A 17185-nucleotide genomic window follows, 5' to 3' on the forward strand; every position below is an offset into this window, starting at 1 on the left:
TGTTTTAATGCAAGGTGGATTTATGATAAAGTAATAAACGTGTGTGTGTGTGTGTGTGTGTGTTTGAAAGGGTGTTTGTTGGATTTCTTTTTGTCTTCCGTATTTTCCTTCTTTGGGTCTCTACTGTATCAAGTGAAATAACAGGTATGCAGGAAGAGCGGATATTGCCTTAGCTGACCACAGCCAGTATTTCTTTGGAGTGCTACAGTGTAACTAGCGCTGCACCATCATCCCTATATGAAAGTTCAAAGCAGCGTGACCTTTACCAGTTTCCGTAGTGTAGCGGTTATCACGTTCGCCTCACACGCGAAAGGTCCCCGGTTCGATCCCGGGCGGAAACATATCCTTTTTCCCTAACCGGATAAGTAATATTATTTGAAATTCACCGAAATAGTAATATTATTTGAAATTCACCGAAATAGAAGTTCTGTATTGTGGTCCCATTCTTTCTCTTCCGCCTTCCTCCTGCCTTTTAGAAATTTTTATGGGATTTTAAAAAATGTTCCGTGCGCGATGGCTCACGCCTGTAATTCCAGCACTTTGGGAGGCCGAAGAGGGCGGACCACCTGAGGTCAGGAGTTCGAGACCAGCCTGGCCAAAATGGTGACCCGCCCCTCCCCCCACCCCATCTCTACTAAAAATACAAAAATTAGCTGGGCGTGGTGAGGCACGTTTGTAATCCCAGCTACTTGGGAGGCTGCGGCAGGAAAAATCGCTTGAACCTGGGAGGTGGAGGTTTCAGTGAGCGGAGATCGCGCCACTAGACTCCAGTGTGGGCGACAGTGCAAGACTCCGTCTCAAAAATAACTAAAATGAAAGTTTAAAGGTGGCAAAACATCCTTTCTGCGTTGGCCGGGAATCGAACCCGGGTCAACTGCTTGGAAGGCAGCTATGCTAACCACTATACCACCAACGCCACGGTAACAACTGCCATCTCCGGATATCCTTAACAGTAGGGTCTCATGGGCTTGACTGAACGATACCAAGTCACATGGGGGTGTCAATCCTTACCCCACCGGAAGATGTCGTTCATGGGGCGTTCCGCACCTTAGGCCGCCGGCGCCGCGCCGCGGGGTTCCCCCCCAAGCACCGCGGACGCCTTGGTACGTGCCTAGTGGTGTCCAATCCCAGGCCGCCGCCTGGGAGGCTCAACTTCCGGGTCAAAGGTGCCTGAGCCGGCGGGTCCCCTGTGTCCGCCGCCGCTGTCGTCCCCCGCGCCCGCCACTTCCGGGGCAGCAGTCCCGGGCATGGAGCCGCGACCGTGAGGCGCCGCTGGCCCCGGGACGACCTGCCCAGCCCGGCCGCCGCCCCACGTCCCGGTGAGTAGCGCCCGCGCGCCTCGTCCCGCCCCGGCCGCGACCCTGAACCCGCCATTGACCGGTCCCGCCTCGGCCCTGACCCTGCCCTCGCCATCGCCTGGCCTCCCCGCACCCGGGGGCCTCCATGCACCCGTCTGCGCGTCCCTCCAGCCCCCTGCCTCGTTTCCCCTCCGTCCCAGGCCCCCTTCCACCTTCTTTCCCTCCCCGATTCCTGCGCTGGCCAGGCCACCTCCCAGTTTCTCCCTTTCCCGGTCGGGCTTCCCCACCCATCCCGTTGCTACCCAGGCCTCCAGGCTCTGACCCCTTGCGGAGGTGGCCGCACCCAAGAACGCCCTTACTTCTGCAGACCTTGACAACCTCTCCCCTTCCGTGCAGGCTCTGGAGGTCCCGATCTCCTCCCTCTCCCCATGCAAATGCTGTATGTGCACAGAGGCCACCTCCCTCGACCTGCATCCTGTCCTCATCCCTTTACCCCTTCCCCCAACCTTCTCCCCAAGGCTTGGTCTCCCCCGACCCAGTCCTGATCCTCAACCCTACTTGATCCCTTTATTAAGGACATCCAGAGACTCTTTTTCCTGCCGAGGCGTTGGTGGTGTAGTGGTTAGCATAGCTGTCTTCCAAGGGTCCAGCCCACAGGGTCCATTCCCCTTCTCTCAGCCTCCCTTCTCAGGCCTGTCCAGCCGCCCACCTTCTTCCCGCACAGCCTTAGGGCAGCCCTGACACTTCCCTGTCCACGCTGCCTCTGAGCCATCAAAAGCGGTCTATTCCATTGGCCCCCACCCCCTAGTCTTCCCCAGGGGCCCCAGGAGGAAGTCACTTGCCTCCCCGGCAAGAACCAACCTGCTTTCGAGGAGCTGGGACTAAAGCCCAGGAGGTGTGGACTGTAGGCACCAATCCCTGCATTCCTCTGCTGGGCCCTGGGGGAATTGGGGCCCGTGGGATGGCTTTTCTCCCAGATTCTGTCCAGGGCATGCAGACGGTGCTGCAGAGCTTGGAGGCAGAGCTAGAATCTAGCCAGGTAGAATCGGGCCTGACAGTCTGCAGCTCCTGAGTGGGGGAAGCTGAATAGCTGACCGGTGCTTCCATTAACCTGCCACCTTCATGACACATTTATCCTATAAAGGTCTGTGTCCCACGCCTGCAGCTGGAATGGAGGCTCTCTGGACCCTTTAGAAGGTCAGTTGTGCTGGGGTTTGGCAGCCAGGAAGGCTGGGGTGTGGGCTGGTGGGATTCCTTTGCCTGCTCTGGAACATAGAGATTGTCAGGAAATGGAATTTTATGGCCCGGGGTGGTTGTCCTCCAAAGGGCAGTGGCTGCAGCTTTTTGTGTGCCTGCTGGAGGCTTTTTTTTCACCCCTGTCCCCCTCTAGCTGTCCCTGGAAGGAGCTTTCTGAAGGCTTTGAGGAGGGGAAGGGGAGAGTGCTGACTTCGGCAGGATTTGGTGGAGGGGTGCCTGTATCCCCCTCTACTGCCTGACCTGGTCAGTAAATGGTGTAGATTCTGCCTCTGAAAGGACTTTAGTTTGAGTCTTGCCCCTTTTTGTGGTTTTGAGGAGCTTGTTTAGTTGACAGCGCTAGCTGTCATTTAGTTTGTGCTACATCAAACACCGTTTTAAAAGCTGTATGTGTGCAGTCTCATTTAATTCCTTCTGTGGCCCCAGGCATAGATACTGTCGTATCGTGTTCTTACTGGGAAAGTGGAAGCTCAGAGAGGTTCAGGGACTTCCCCAGAAGTGGCAGAGTTAGGATTTGAACCCTTGTCTCTGAGACCAGAACTCGCACTTTTCACCACTGGACTGAGATTGCAGCCAGTGATTGTTCGTGATGACTTTATGCTTAACCTCTTCCCTTACAATCTCAGTCCTGTCCTCCTGTGCTTCCCTCTCTTCTTTTGTTTTTGAGACAGAACCTCGCTCTGTCGCCCAGGCTTGAGTGCAGTGGCGCAATCTCAGCTCACTGCGACCTCCACCTTCTGAGTTCAAGCAATTCTTCTGTGTCAGCCTCCTGAGTAGCTGGGATTGCAGGCTTGCACCACCACACCCGGATAATTTTTGTATTTTTAGTAGAGATGGGGTTTCACTATGTTGGCCAGGCTGGCTAGAACTCCTGACCTCAGGTGATCTGCCCACCTCAGTCCCCCAAAGTGCTGGGATTGCAGGCGTGAGCCACTGTACCCAGCTGGCCCTCTCTTCTTTACGCCTTTGGGCAACTGCCCGCTGTGGGACCTGGCTTGTCTGAGAAGGTAGTTGGGCACCAGCCAAACAAGGGGCCCCTTTGACTTCAGACAGCGTCCAAGAAAGGACAGTAGCTCGTTCATTCAACCTGAAATGTTTGTTGAGGACCAGGCATAGTCTGGGCTCAGGCAATCTGTTGGGACGAGGATAGATGTGAACTGCCCTGTGGAACTGACATTCCCGCGAGGAGTGCCCCCTTACCCACAGAAGGGTTTCTCAGCCTTGCCACTGATATTTAGGGTTGGGTCCTTCCTGGCAGAGGAGTGGGAGAGGGGTTGTCCGGTGCACTGTAGGGGTTGAGCAGCATCGCTGGCCTCCACCAGCCACATGCCTCCCCGCACCGTCCCAGTCGTCATAACCAAAAATGTCCCCTGGCGGGGCCAGTTATCCCCAGGTGAGACTCCCTGGGTTAGGGGATTCCAGGAATCCTCAAGAGACTGTGTCCCATGATCCTCTGCCCTACTAAGGTCCCAGGAGGCTGCAGACATTGAAATCCTCACCCTGAGTGGGGAAGGAGAGAGGAGGTGAATCCCAGGAGCTGGGGGGGTCCCCCTCATTTAGAATGCTTGTTCCATGGAAAGTTTATTCCAGTGTTAATATGAGTGTAGGCATTGAACTCAAATTTCTCCCCAAGTAATGGATGCAGGGGTCTCCGGTTTGGTATAGCTGACATTTGAGGTGGGATCCTTCTCTGGGGTGGGTCATCCTGGGCTCTGTGGGGTGCTAAGCAATGTCTCTGGTCTCCACCCACTCCATGCCAGGGGCACCCCCAAGTTGTGACAGCCACAAATGTCTCCAGACATCGTCCAGTGTCTCCTGGAGGGCTGAATCGCCCCAGGTGAGAGCCACTCTCCCTGGGGAAGGGGACCACTGGAATGATGGTCCAGGCCATCGTATCAGCATCTGGGTGTAGTGATGGGGGCAGTCAGGTAGCATCTTCAGATGGGGCGCTCAGGAATGACCTCTGAAGAGGTGGTATCAGGAGCTGCAGGGCAAGAAGGTGCAAGTCATATCAAAAGCAGGAAACTGGCATCTCAGGCCAAGGGGCGCGTCGTGCAGAAGCCATGTGCTAGGAGCAAGCGGATGTGTTGAGGGACAGGAAGGAGGCAAGTACGGCCAAAGGTCACGGTCAAGGACGAAGCGAGTAGGCAAGGTCACCAGGGCCATCAGGGAGTGGCCACAGTGAGGAATTTGGGATTCTTCTGTTTCCAGCAAGTGCCCTGGTGTGGTGTCCCTGCAGTCACTTGAAACTCCCAGGGACTTCACACCTTGAAAGGAACCTCCTGTTGAGAAAGATGCCGGTCTCTGGCAAATGCCCAGCACCTCCCACATTTCAGGGCAGGGCCTGAAGCATCGTCTCTTCAGAATGCCCTTGGCCTCAGGGTGCTCCTGGAGGCTTGGAGGACTGCCTGGGGAAATGGGGAGGGGGCGAAGGGGGCAGGAGCGCCTAGTCCCCACCTGCTGGGGTTGCAGCCCTTTGGTCTCTCCTCCTGCTTGCCCGCAGGCACCCCTGCCCTCCTGAGGTCAGCTGAGCGGTTAATGCGGAAGGTTAAGAAACTGCGCCTGGACAAGGAGAACACCGGAAGTTGGAGAAGGTGAGGCTGGCTTTGGAGGCCCTGATCGATGGAGATGTGGCCCAGCTTCTGGAATTCCCCAACAGTCTGAGATCTGGAAGGCCCCTTCTTTCCCTCTCCCCTGGATTCCCCAGCAGGTCCCCAAGGCTGTTCTGGTTATTTCGAGTGAGGAGGCAGCATGGCCTAGTGTGGGGTCTCCCCCTCAGCACTGTGGACATTGGGGCTGGAATGTTCTCTGGGGTGGGGCCGTCCCGGGCACTTCAGGGTGCTGAGCAGCGTCCCTGGCCTCCACCCACTTCATGCCAGGAACTCCCCTCAGTTGAGACAACCACAGATGTCTCCAGACATCGCCAAGTTTTGCTGGGGGCAGAATCACTCCTGAGTGAGAACCACTGATCTCACTGTAAGGATGTGGGTTTGGGGGTCCAAGAGACTGGGGTTCCACTCCCCTTCCTCGCTGGGTGACGTTGAACAGGCCATTCAACCTGACTGAGCCCATTTTTATTTATTTATTTATTTATTTTTATTTATTTATTTATTTATTTGAGACAGAGTCTCATTCTGTCACCCAGGCGGGAGTGCAGTGGCGCGATCTTGGCACACTGCAACCTCCACCTCCTGGATTCAAGCAATTCTGCCTCAGCCTCCCAAGTAGCTGGGACTACAGGCGTGCGCCACCACACCCGGCTAATTTCTGTATTTTTAGTAGAGACGGGGTTTCACCACGTTAGCCAGGATGGTCTTGATCACCTGACCTCGTGATCCACCCTCCTCGGCCTCCCAAAGTGCTGGGATTACAGGCGTGAGCCACCGCGCCCGGCCTCGATTTTCTAATACTCTTAGGCTTGTTTGCTTTAATGGAGCATGCTCAGTCAGGAAGGGAATTGAAGAATGGACCGGGGAAGACAGGGATGGTGTGAAGGGTTGTGACTGGCCCAGCTGTGGGCTCTAAACCCCGGCGGTTCTAGTGTCTGGTGGGCACATGCCTTAGGGGTCAGTTGCTGAAGGGGATCTGTGTCCCTTCCCTTATCTGCACACACTAATGTCCCACCTGGGCACAGGCTGCTGGGTAACTCTAAAGGTTGCTCATCAAAGCTAAAGGCCCAGGTGGTGCTGGGGGCAGTTTGGTAGAACAGAGGATGACATGCTGTTTCCCCAGCAGCCCCCACTTGCAGGAGCACTTGCCTGGCCCAGGCCAGCTGCCTAAAGTCCACCTTGAGGCATTTCCCGATCTAGTGCATGGGTAGGACCCTGTCCTCCCCACCCCCATACGCCCCTTGCCCCACGCCAGCCAGGGGCTCCTGCCTTTCTTTCTTCCTTATCACCTTGTGGTTGGCCTGAACTCAGAACCGCAGTCAGCACTGAATCTACGCTTCCTTCTGGGCATGCGAATACTTCAGCTATCTCTGACTACTCCTGCGCCCCTGCTCGCCACCAGAGCACCATCTCAGACACGGAGATCACAGACCTTTGGAGCTGGGCATGGTGACTTGCGCCCCTCTCACCCCACCTATTTGCTAGACTGAGGTGGCAGGATCGCTGGAGCCCAGGAGTTTGAGACCAGCCTGAGCAACATAGCAAGACCCCGTCTCTTAAACAAAAAATGAAAAATTTAAAAAGTAGATCACAGATCTGCCACCCAGCCTTGACAGAGACCGTGCCAGAAGGTCTAGAGCTGTTTGCTGGTGGCGTCACAGGCCGCAGAGGCACCCAGCTGATTGGCTGAAGGAAGGAGTAGAGGTAGACTTGAGTTAGTGGCCTGGAATCCGCTTTCATCTCTGCAGCTGTGTAAACTCTTGACTGCCCTGGACCGCAGCATAGGGTGGTGCTAGGTGGAGAAAGCCAGTCACAGGCTCGCCCTCGCTCGCTCCCTCGCTCTTTCACCAGCCTCTCTGCAGTCCGGGCTGTGCCTCCGGGTAGAATAGAGGTGAGCAGAGGGCCAGGCTCTAGCACCAAGCCTCGGCCTGTCTGGAAGCTCAAGCTAAAGAGTCTAGCCACATCCAGAAGATTCCTGGAAGTTTCTCACGATGTCTCATTTCATTTCTCATCTCCGGGATCGAATTTTTGCTTCCTGGGCTGTCTGTGGTGATCAGAGGCAAGATCATTTTTATTGTTCTTTGCAATGGAAATAAGCCACGCGGTTCTGTAAGTGCTTCCAGACTGGCTTTCTGCTCATGGGCGGCCCCTTTGGGAGCTCTGAAGGTCATATTTTTTCTTTGCTGCCATGAACCAGGCTTGAATTGGGGCAGCACAGCTTAGAGGGGTGCTTAGGCCGCTCAGAGGAGCTCCCCGGGCTCAGTTTTCTGGGCTTGTTGCCAGCAGTGCTCCGGACAGTGTGGGTTCTTGAGTGCTCAGGTGGTCCTGGTCCCAGCCCCTGCCTGACACCGCTCGTGGCTTCCCACTGCCCTAGCGGGGAACTGCAGCTCTGCAGTGGGCACGGACATCCTGGTGACCTGAGAGCCCTGTAAGTGCTGATCTCCTTTGGTCCGTGTCTTTAGTTCCGTCTCAGGAGGAGCTGAACTAACAAACTGTGCTCCTTCTGGCTGGAGGGCAGGGCACGCTGTCCCTGCCTGGATGGAGTAGGAGGAAACAAGGGAAGCGTTTTCCCCTGTCATTTCTTTGGGGTCGAGTTGGAGAGGAGCCTCCAGAAATCAGCCCACAGCCGTGATACCCAGAAGCCACCTTCCCAAGGGGCCCCCTGCCCCATGAGCCTTTCATATGTCCCATGCTGAGGTGGCTTCTACTCTCCTTGGCTTCCAGGACCTTCCCATAGGACACGGGTGTCTCACAGAGCACAGTACGGGAAGCTCTCTGGGTTCCCACAGGACACGGGTGTCTCGCAGCACGGCACGGGAAGCTCTCGGGGCTGCACTGTGGCTTTTCCTGCTGCAATTGCTGGGCTTGTCACACAGCATCTCAGTGGGAGGCCAGGGGCCGGGCCGCCTCCTTTGAACCCCCTTTGCTCATTCACTTGGCTCTGATTGGGAGCAAGCTCCAATGCCCTCCCAGCCTCAGTTTTCCCACCTGCAGAATGGGCTGTCACAGGCCCAAGTGAGGTGACAGTTGCAGGTCCTGATCTTTCAAAGGCGCTCGTTGACGTCCTTGCAGCTCTTTCTCCCCTTCCCTCTCAGAGCGGGCTGGGGCGCTTTCTCTTGCATTGGCAGCCTGTGGGGGCTCCCCTTGGCAAGAGGCAGAGTCTTTCCGGAACTGGCACGCCGCAGAGTCAAGGCGGCCCACTCGTCTCTGCCCTTTACTTCTCTCACACCCGGTCCCTGCTGTCCACTCCCTCGGGTGTTCGCACTTCCTCCACGCGAGCAGCGACTTCCGCGAGCCAAACTGTTGGTCCCAGAGGACGGGGCTTCTGGCAAGGTCGGCAGTCACTCGGAGCCCACAAAGGGAAGTGACACCGGCCCCGGTACCACCCCTTCCAGACCACTGGCTCTTGCAGAACTGGGTCACTGCGGCCATGTTTAGACTTCTGTAAAACAAATATTTGCTTGGCCAGTCCAGTCAGGTGAGGGCGGGAGTGGGGTGGCGGGAGCTGTGACACTGCAGCGGCTGCTCGTGGTGGCTGCTTTGCGGATCCAGAGTGTCCTGAGTGGGAGGAGCGAGTGGGATGTTGTTTGGGGAAGTGTGTGCCATTCACCCTCTCACCTGCACCTCCCCCACCCCGAGGCTCTGGAAAGTCCAGTGAAGGCCAAGCGTCTCCCTGGCTGGACAGCAAGCCAACAGCACCGGTGACCAGGATGGCTTTTCACTCCTTCACGCCCGGGCCTATCCCGAGACCCAGCGTGTCTCCCCGCGGGCCCGGTGAGAGATAGTCATTCCACAGTGCTCCGTGGGATGCCTGCCGTGTGCCAGCCACCAGCTAAGGTTCTGGGAGCACAGCTGTGCATGGGACAGATGTGGGGGAGACAGGGATCCCACAAATAACCGCTGTGATGATGGTGGAGGGAAGGGGGCAGCCAGGTGGCGTGTGAAAGGTGGGCAGAAGGACCAGCTTCAGCCTGGATGGTTGTGCGAGGTGTCTGAGGGCCTGCCAAGTGCTTAAGCTGAGGTCTGATTAGAAGTTGGTCGAGCAGGCCGGGCGCAGTGGCTCCCACCTGTAATCCCAACACTTTGGGAAGCTGAGGGAGGCGGATCACTTGAGGTCAGGAGTTAGTGAGCAGCCTGACCAACATAGTGAAACCCCGTCTCTACTGAAAATACAAAAAAAATCAGCTGGGCGTGGTGGCGGGTGCCTGTAATCTCAGCTACTTGGGAGGCTGAGGCAGGAGAATCGCTTGAACCTGAGAGGCAGAGGCTGCAGTGATCTGAGATCATGCCACTGCACTCCAGCCTGGGCAACAGAGTAAGACTCTGTCTCAAAAAAAAAAAAAAGTATATATATATATATATATGTGAAGTTAAGTAAAGTGAGGAAAACTGCACTCCGAGCGGGAGGGCCAGCATGTGCAGAGGCCCTGTGATGGAAAGGAACTCGGCCTGTCTGAGGAGCTGAGTGAAAGCTGGTTTGGCTGGGGCATGGGGATAAGGAGGGTGAGATTCAAGGGCTTGGCAGGGGTCAGCGAGAGCCTTGAGGTGTGGCGAGGACTGCTTGTTATCCCCGGAAAACCAGGAAGGGTTTTAAGCGATGGGGTCTTGGCAGTGGATGTGGAACATCCTGGTGGGGGGTGGTTTCAGTCATTCAGCCAAAGCCCCGCATGGTGGCTCACACCTGTCATCCCAGCCACTTGGGAGGCTGACGCAGGAGGGTTGCTTGTGGCCAGGAGTTTGAGACCAGCCTGGGGAACATAGTTGAGACCCCCATCTCCAAACAGAAGAAAGTTTTTAAAAATCATTCATTGGAGAGGTGATGGTGGCGTGAATCTTAGCAGCATTGGTGACATGGAGAGAGGTGGAGGTGGACCAACCCAAGAAGGGTTTAGGGAGTGGGAAGCGGCAGGGGTGGGCTCGTCCGGAAGAACCTGAGTGCCTCGCAAGGGGCAGTGTTGGAGCCTCTCGTAGGTAAAACGGTTCTCCTTTCTCACGGTCTTTGCTTCCTCCCCGCAGCTTCTCGCTGAATTCCGAGGGGGCTGAGAGGATGGCCACCACCGGGACCCCAACAGCCGACCGAGGCGACGCAGCCGCCACGGATGACCCGGCCGCCCGCTTCCAGGTGCAGAAGCACTCTTGGGACGGGCTCCGAAGCATCATCCACGGCAGCCGCAAGTACTCTGGCCTCATTGTTAACAAGGCGCCCCACGACTTCCAGTTTGTGCAGAAGACGGATGAGTCTGGGCCCCACTCCCACCGCCTCTACTACCTGGGTAAGCCGGGCCCTACAGGCTGCCTGGGCGGGAACAGCCTCTGGGACCGCGGTGCCCTGGTCCTCTCTGTTCCCAGAGGTCCGCAGGAGTCAGAAGATGTGCTCAGATGGCTGGGCCCTGGGCGTGCTGTTCTTCGAGGCTCAGCCACAGACGGCTCTGACTACAGGGAAGGGCTGCCCGGGGTGGGTGGGGAGGTACCTGGAGGGTCAGCCGTGCAGGGAGCCATGCACAGGGCAGCCCCGCTCCTCCGTGTGGCCAGGATGCCGTGGCTTAAGCTGGCCCTGTGGCTCCAAGCCCGGAGATTGTTTCCAGTGCTAGTCAGCTGGGTCCACCCCCTGAGTCACTTCCCAGCCACCTGGTCCGGGCTGGGTGGGGCTCGTGACAAACAGGACTGGACTGAACCATTCCTAGAGGGAGTTGGGAGTAACTCCAGTGGGAGCTTACCACGGAGGCACATCAGGAAGGATCCTGAGGCTCTGGGAAAGCCTCCTGGATGGCAGAACCTGGTCTGCTGCCGGTGACAGCACAGGGGCAACTTGCCACATGCTTGCAGCCCCTGCTGCAGGCCCTGGATCAACACTTCCTCCTCTGGGCGTGTGCCTGCATGCAGCTCCTTCTGCAGCGTCTGCAGTGCCTCATGGGACTGAGCTCCTCTGTACCACAAACGCCTTTAGGGCGCAGGTTAGGCTGCACGTTCTCCAGCAGCCTCTGCAGCCACGGCCGGCCTGGCTCCCATGAGTTGGGCAGCGAATATCCAGATGGTACCCGCTGCACCCAGAGGCCTTAAGAGCTGGAAGGACACCTTGGAGAGATCAGCCAGGCCTGTGTCTTTGAAAACAGCGTGATACATGGCTGGGCACCAAAGGCAGCGTCTCTGCCGCTTGGCGCCGTGGACACTGGAGCCAGATCATTCTCTGGGGTGAGGCCGTCCGGCCACTGCAGGGTCCTGGGCAGTGTTCCTGACCTCCACCCACTCCATGCCAGGAGCAGCCACGTCCTCAGACATCGCCAAGTGTTCCTTGGGGGTTGGGTGGCGCTGGGATCCTTGTCCAGGCCGCTGCGCTCATCCATGGGACTCAGGGTGGGGCCCTCAGCCCCTGAGCCCAGGCTCGCATGTGCTGCGCCCCCCAGCCAGCACTGGAACCAGTGAACGGCTGTCATCCTCTGCCTGAGGCTGACCACGTGCTAACGACAGTGACTGAGGTAGACACCAGGTGGCTGTCCTCTTTCCCCTGTCAGCGCAGTCCCTCTCCACAGACAGGCCGGTGTGGGAATCAGATGGCGGTTTGGCAAACAAAGAATTTAAAAAGAAGAATCATCCAGAACGGGTCGGCAGGTGACAGCCTTCTTCAGAAGTCAGGTTTTCCTGGTCCCCGTTAGTTTCCTGACAACTTTGGCTGTTCTCAAGCTACAGCGGGAGAGTCACTGCAACAGAGATCATATGGCTCACATGGCCAAAAACATTTACTGTCTTCCTTTTATTTTTTATTTTTTTTAGAGATGAGGTCTCACTCCATTGCCTAGGCTGGAGTGCAGTGGTGTAATCACAGCTCACTGCAGCCTAGAACTCCCTGGCTCAGATGATCCTCCCAACCTCAGCCCTCCAGGTAGCTGGGATTAAAGGCACATGCCACCACGCCCAGACAGATTTTTGTAGAGACGAGGTTTTGCCATGTTGCCCAGGCTGGTCTCAAACGCCTAGGCTCAAACAATCCTTTTGCCTCAGCCTCCCAAAATGCTAAGGTTTCAGGCGTGAGCCTCTGTACCCAGGCTGTCTGGGCCTTTAAGAATGCTGGCCAACTCTAGTCTGGGAGATATTGGACTGAAATGGCTTGAGTTTCAATTACCTGAGAGAGGTTGGCTGTTACGACGGCAAGTGTCCAGACCAAGGCTGCCATGGGCCGTTGCCTCTTTTTTATCCTGTGGCATCCACAGCCACTTGCTCCCGTTGGGGCTACTGTCCTGGTCAGCGTGTTTGGAGGAGTTTTCTGTGGCTGCCATTGTGAAAGTGGTTCTCTCACAGTTCTGGAGGGCAGAAGTTCAAGATCAAGGTACCAGTCCTGGCCTCTTCCAGCTTCTGGTCGCAGCCGGCATCTCTTGGCTTGTGGCCACAACATTGGAACCTCTTGCCTTGATGGTCACACAGCCTCCTTCTCCTACTCCTCTTCTGTCTGAAATTCCCCTCTGCCTTTTTTTTTTTTTTTTTGAGATGGAGTCTCGCTCTGTCACCCAGGCTGGAGTGCAATGGCGCGATCTCAGCTCACTGCAACTTCTACCTCTTCTGGGTTCAAGTGATTCTCCTGCCTCAGCCTGCTGAGTAGCTGGGATTACAGGTGCCTGCCACCATACCTAGCTAATTTTTGTATTTTTAGTAGAAGCGGGGTTTCTCCATGTTGGCCAGGCTGGTCTCAAACTCCTGACCTCAGGTGATCTGCCTGCCTCAGCCTCCCAAAGTGTTGAGATTACAGGAGTGAGCCACTGTGCCCGGCCTGCCTCCCTCTGATAAGGACTCACGATGCCATCTGGCTCACTTGGGTAATCCAGGATCATCTCTTCAGCTCAAGAGCCTTCACTTAATCCCAGCTGCACAGGCTTGTCTTTCTGTGTAACGTAGCCTCCACACCCAAGCCCCAGGGTGCGGACGCCTCTCTGTCATGGCCGTCATTCACATCTCCGCCGAGCTGCTACAAGGTACAGAACCTCTCCGAGCTCGTCTGAGCCATGAAGTACCCCTGGAGTAGAGGTAGAGGGGCATCTCATGGAACCCAAGAGCAGAAAGCCTGTTGGACCTCAGGAAGCAGCACCTGAGAACTGGAACCTTCCAGAAGCCAGGCATCCTTCTGTGTGTGCGTCTCCATGGGTCCACCCAACCTTGCTGCCCACCTGTCTTCTACAACCCCTCCACGGCCCCTGGGATTCCGTGCCTCAGGTTCTAGCCACCTGCAGAAACGGAGGAACTTTCTCCAAATTTCTGGGACAAAGAATCATATTGACTCCGCATAGATGAGGTCGTCTGGTCGCCTGTGGCTTGTGTGTGTCTAGGGCTCGGATGGACAGGTCCTCACAATACATGGGAGGTACTGAGGGCCCACCCCAGTGGGCATGAACTTGGCAGAAACCCCAGAACGTACCTAGAGCGGTTCAGAAACCAGACTGCCCCTTTCTGGGTGACATTCACCCTTCAGCTACACCAGTCTGTCACTTAACACTGTCAGGGGCAGCACTGAGCTCACGTCACATCCAGGTTCTCGGGGCAGGCCTCCCCACAGCCCCTGAGTAATAATAACACTTCTTAGCACTAGCCCAGCATCCAGACTCCAAGGCCAGGCCTGGCCCGCTGCTGAAAGCATGGGACCTGTCCCCTCTGTTCCCTCTGGCGACCCATGTCCTCAGCAGGCACCAGGTTTGCTGTGGGGCGTGTGGAGCTAATCACTGGGCCCCTCCGGAAGGCCTCTTTCAGAGCCACATGATGAAGCCCCCAGCGTCAGGCTAGCAGGAGCAGCGGGGGAACATTCAGTTCCTGCTGCTGGGAAGATGGGCTGGGGCTGGCTCAGGTTCCAGGCCTCAGACTGCAGCACTGGGAAGCGCTCCCGACCCCGCTCCTGCCCCATGCGGACTGGCCTCTCCCCACTGCAAACGGTGACTTCTGTGGCTGGAAGAGGCCGCAGGGTTCTAGACGGCTCTGGAACTCCCTTGGAAGGGAAAGTAAGAATTCCTGTCTCCCGGTGTCCCAGGCCGAGACCCAGGGGAGAGCCCAGCCCTGTGTGGATCACGATCCCCCACCAGGCCAGCCACATGAGGGCACAGCGTGCAGTGACGGGAAACGGTGTTTGCGCAGGCCTGGGTCGCCAGGGCGTGGGTGGGTGACAGGTTGGCAGCAGGCGTGTTTGCAGGGGCAGAGCTGGTGAGGGAGGTCTGAGGAGGGATGGGGCATCAGAAACCCACAGCTCTTGGCAGTCACCTCCAGCCCTTGCCTCAAAGGCCAGTTGTCACCATCCTGATGCCGCCAGCAGCAGCTCACCCCAGGAATGTGCTGGCAGAGGCCATTTGGTGATCATTGATTAATCAGCCTGGAGGGAGGTGGCCCTGGCGTCCTTGGCAAGTCTGTGGGTTTGACTTCCTGTTTGGAAAGCTCTCGCTCTCCTGGAGAGTCCCTGTGGACCAGTTGCCCAGGCCCTCCCATCCCTCCCGCCCCTCCTGTTGGCCCAGGGTGCTTTTTCAAAATTTAGATGTAATTCGCATTACACAGTTTCATTTTTGAAGGTGTGAAACTCAGTGGCTTTTAGTTGTGCATTCACAGAGTTGTGCAGCCATCACCATTGTCTACTTCCAGAACATTCCCTCACCCCAAAAAGCAACCCCGTCCCCATCAACCATCATTCCCCAGCCCTGGGCAACCATGAACCCACTTCCTGTCTCTGTGGATTGGCCTATTCTGGACATTTCACACAAACAAAATCACACATCACTCGACTCTTATCTCCATGGGCGGCCGGACGGTTGGGGTCCTGGCAGCTTCAAGGGCTCTGAGAGGCTGAGTCGTGTTTCCTGCACTTGGGTTCTTTTGCTCACCCCTGACTCTCCGCACGATTTTTCTCCTTCCCACACACATCTCACTGAACTTTGCATTTTTCATATACACTTTAAAAGGAACCCTGTTAATCTAATCTTTTTCTTTAAGTATATCCTTCCGTCACTACTTCGCAAGCATGCTTCATCACGTGTGGGAAACGTGTGTTCCTTGCCACAACTAGAAGTTGCTGTTTCTTTCTTTAAAAAAAAAAAAAAACCCATCCTGGCTAACACGGTGAAACCCTGTCTCTACTAAAAAATAAAAAAAATCAGCTGGGCATGGTGGCAGGCACTTGTAGTCCCAGCTACTCGGGAGGCTGAGGCAGGAGAAGGGCGTGAAGCCGGGAGGTGAAGCTTGCAGTGAGCCAGGATCGTGCCTCCGCACTCCAGCCTGGGTGACAGAGCGAGACTCCATCTCAAAAAAAATAAACAAATAAAAATAAAAATTGGCTGGGCACGGTGGCTCACGCCTGTAATCCCAGCACTTTGGGAGGCCGAGGCAGGTGGATCACGAGGTCAGGATTTCAAGACCAGTCTGGCTAACAGTGAAACCCTGTCTCTACTAAAAATACGAAAAATTAGCTGGGTATGGTGGTGTGTGCCTGTAATCCCAGGTACTCGGGAAGCTGAGGCAGGAGAATCGCATGAACCCAGAAAGTGGAGGTGGCAGTGAGCCGAGATCGCGCCATTGCACTCCAGCCTGGGCGACAGCGTGAGACTCTGTCTCAAAAAAACAAACTTTTAGGTTCAAGGGTACATGTGCAGGTTTGTTACACAGGTAAACTTGTGTCACAGGGGTTTATTGTACAGATTATTTCATCACCCAGGTACTAAGCCTAGTACGCAATAGTTCTTTTGTCTGCTTCTCCCTCCACCCTCCACCCTCCAGTAGGCCCCAGTGTCTGTTCTGCTCCATGTGTCCATGTGTTCTCATCATTTAATTCCCACTTTTAAAGTGAGAACATGTGGTATTTGGTTTTCTGTTCCTGCATTAGTTTTCTAAGGATAATGGTCTCCTGCTCCATCTATGTCCCTGCAAAGGACATGATCTCATTCTTTTTTATGGCTGCATAATACTCCCTGGTATACATATACTACATTTTCTTTCTTTTTTTTTTTTTTTTTTTTTTTTGAGAAGGAGTCTCGCTCTGTCGCCCGGGCTGGAGTGCAGTGGCGTGATCTTGGCTCACTGCAAGCTCCGCCTCCCAGGTTCACGCCCTTCTCCTGCCTCAGCCTCCCGAGTAGCTGGGACTACAGGCGCCTGCCACCATGCCCAGCTAATTGTTTTGTATTTTTAGTAGAGACGGGGTTTCACTGTGTTAGCCAGGATGGTCTCGATCTCCTGACTTCGTGATCCGGCCGCCCAAAGTGCTGGGATGATGGGCGTGAGCCACCGCGCCCGGCCATATGTACTACATTTTCTTTATCCAGTCTACTGTTGATGGATTTAGGCTGATTCCGTGTCTTTGCTGTTGTGAATAGTGAGAAGGTTCTATTTCATCCCACTGAACCCACAGCTGCAGTTACCCCAAAGGCAGCAGCAGAGGAGTTCCCACAAGGAAGTGCCCTGAGCCATCCCCAGATGGGGCTGGTTGGGATTCCAAAGAAAGGAACCGTGAATTCCAGGGGGATGAGTCCAAAGCATTTCCTAGGGGCCTTCGGTGCAGGGTGGGCTTCGGTGTCCTTGCAATGGGCATCAGAATCAGAGAAAAGGCACATTCTATAGCCAGGTGTGTCCTCGGCAAGGGGGTCAGGGTGTAGAGTTTATGTGAGGGTTTAAGGATTTTGGCTCAGGGCCAGGGCTGGCTTTCGGTATTTATCGGTGCCTGGGAATGTTCTAGGCTCTGGTTCAAGCCTGCAGGGAAAAACCTGCAACTGGCTGGGCCACAGAGGTCAGGGCACTCTGTGATTTTTCAGTCAGGACACAGAAAGCAAGCAGGGGGAAACTGCAGGACCCTGCGGCTGCCTATAACAAGAAATAAAAGTGGCACAGATATTATTTATTAAGCACTAATCCTGGAGGCGGTGAGCTTGTGGTCTTCCTGTTCTCCTCTTAAAAGCAAGCGAGGGCCGGGTGTGGTGGCTCACGCCTGTTATCCCAGCACTTTGGGAGGCCAAAGTGGGCGGATCATGAGGTCAGGAGATCGAGACTATTCTGGCTAACACAGTGAAACCCCGT

General features: G+C 55.7%; 1 protein-coding gene and 2 non-coding genes across 7 annotated transcripts in view; 2 read left to right on the plus strand and 1 right to left on the minus strand.

The window, feature by feature from the left end:
* Positions 1-268: 268 nt before the first annotated feature.
* TRNAV-CAC lies at positions 269-341 on the plus strand. Its single transcript has one exon. It is a non-coding gene; the product is annotated as a tRNA-Val (tRNA).
* Positions 342-844: 503 nt separating this feature from the next.
* Positions 845-916, minus strand: TRNAG-UCC. Its single transcript has one exon. It is a non-coding gene; the product is annotated as a tRNA-Gly (tRNA).
* A 217-nt stretch (positions 917-1133) lies between these two features.
* Positions 1134-17185, plus strand: part of DPP9 (dipeptidyl peptidase 9) — a 51230-nt gene continuing 35178 nt past the window's right edge. Inside the window, exons 1-5 of one of the 5 annotated variants that reach the window (XM_023185641.3) lie at positions 1231-1319; positions 2443-2495; positions 4313-4389; positions 5056-5146; positions 10178-10434. In XM_023185641.3, coding sequence (XP_023041409.1) covers positions 5091-5146; positions 10178-10434 — 313 coding nt within the window. In that variant the 5' untranslated portion in view covers positions 1231-1319; positions 2443-2495; positions 4313-4389; positions 5056-5090. Of the gene's footprint in view, positions 1320-2442; positions 2496-4312; positions 4390-5055; positions 5147-10177; positions 10435-17185 lie in introns of all 5 variants that reach the window. The other 4 variants (XM_023185643.3, XM_023185644.2, XR_003309673.2 and 1 more) reach the window with 4 other exon arrangements.

Source organism: Piliocolobus tephrosceles, chromosome 21 (genome assembly GCF_002776525.5).
Source record: "Piliocolobus tephrosceles isolate RC106 chromosome 21, ASM277652v3, whole genome shotgun sequence".
NCBI classification, from domain to species: domain Eukaryota; kingdom Metazoa; phylum Chordata; class Mammalia; order Primates; family Cercopithecidae; genus Piliocolobus; species Piliocolobus tephrosceles.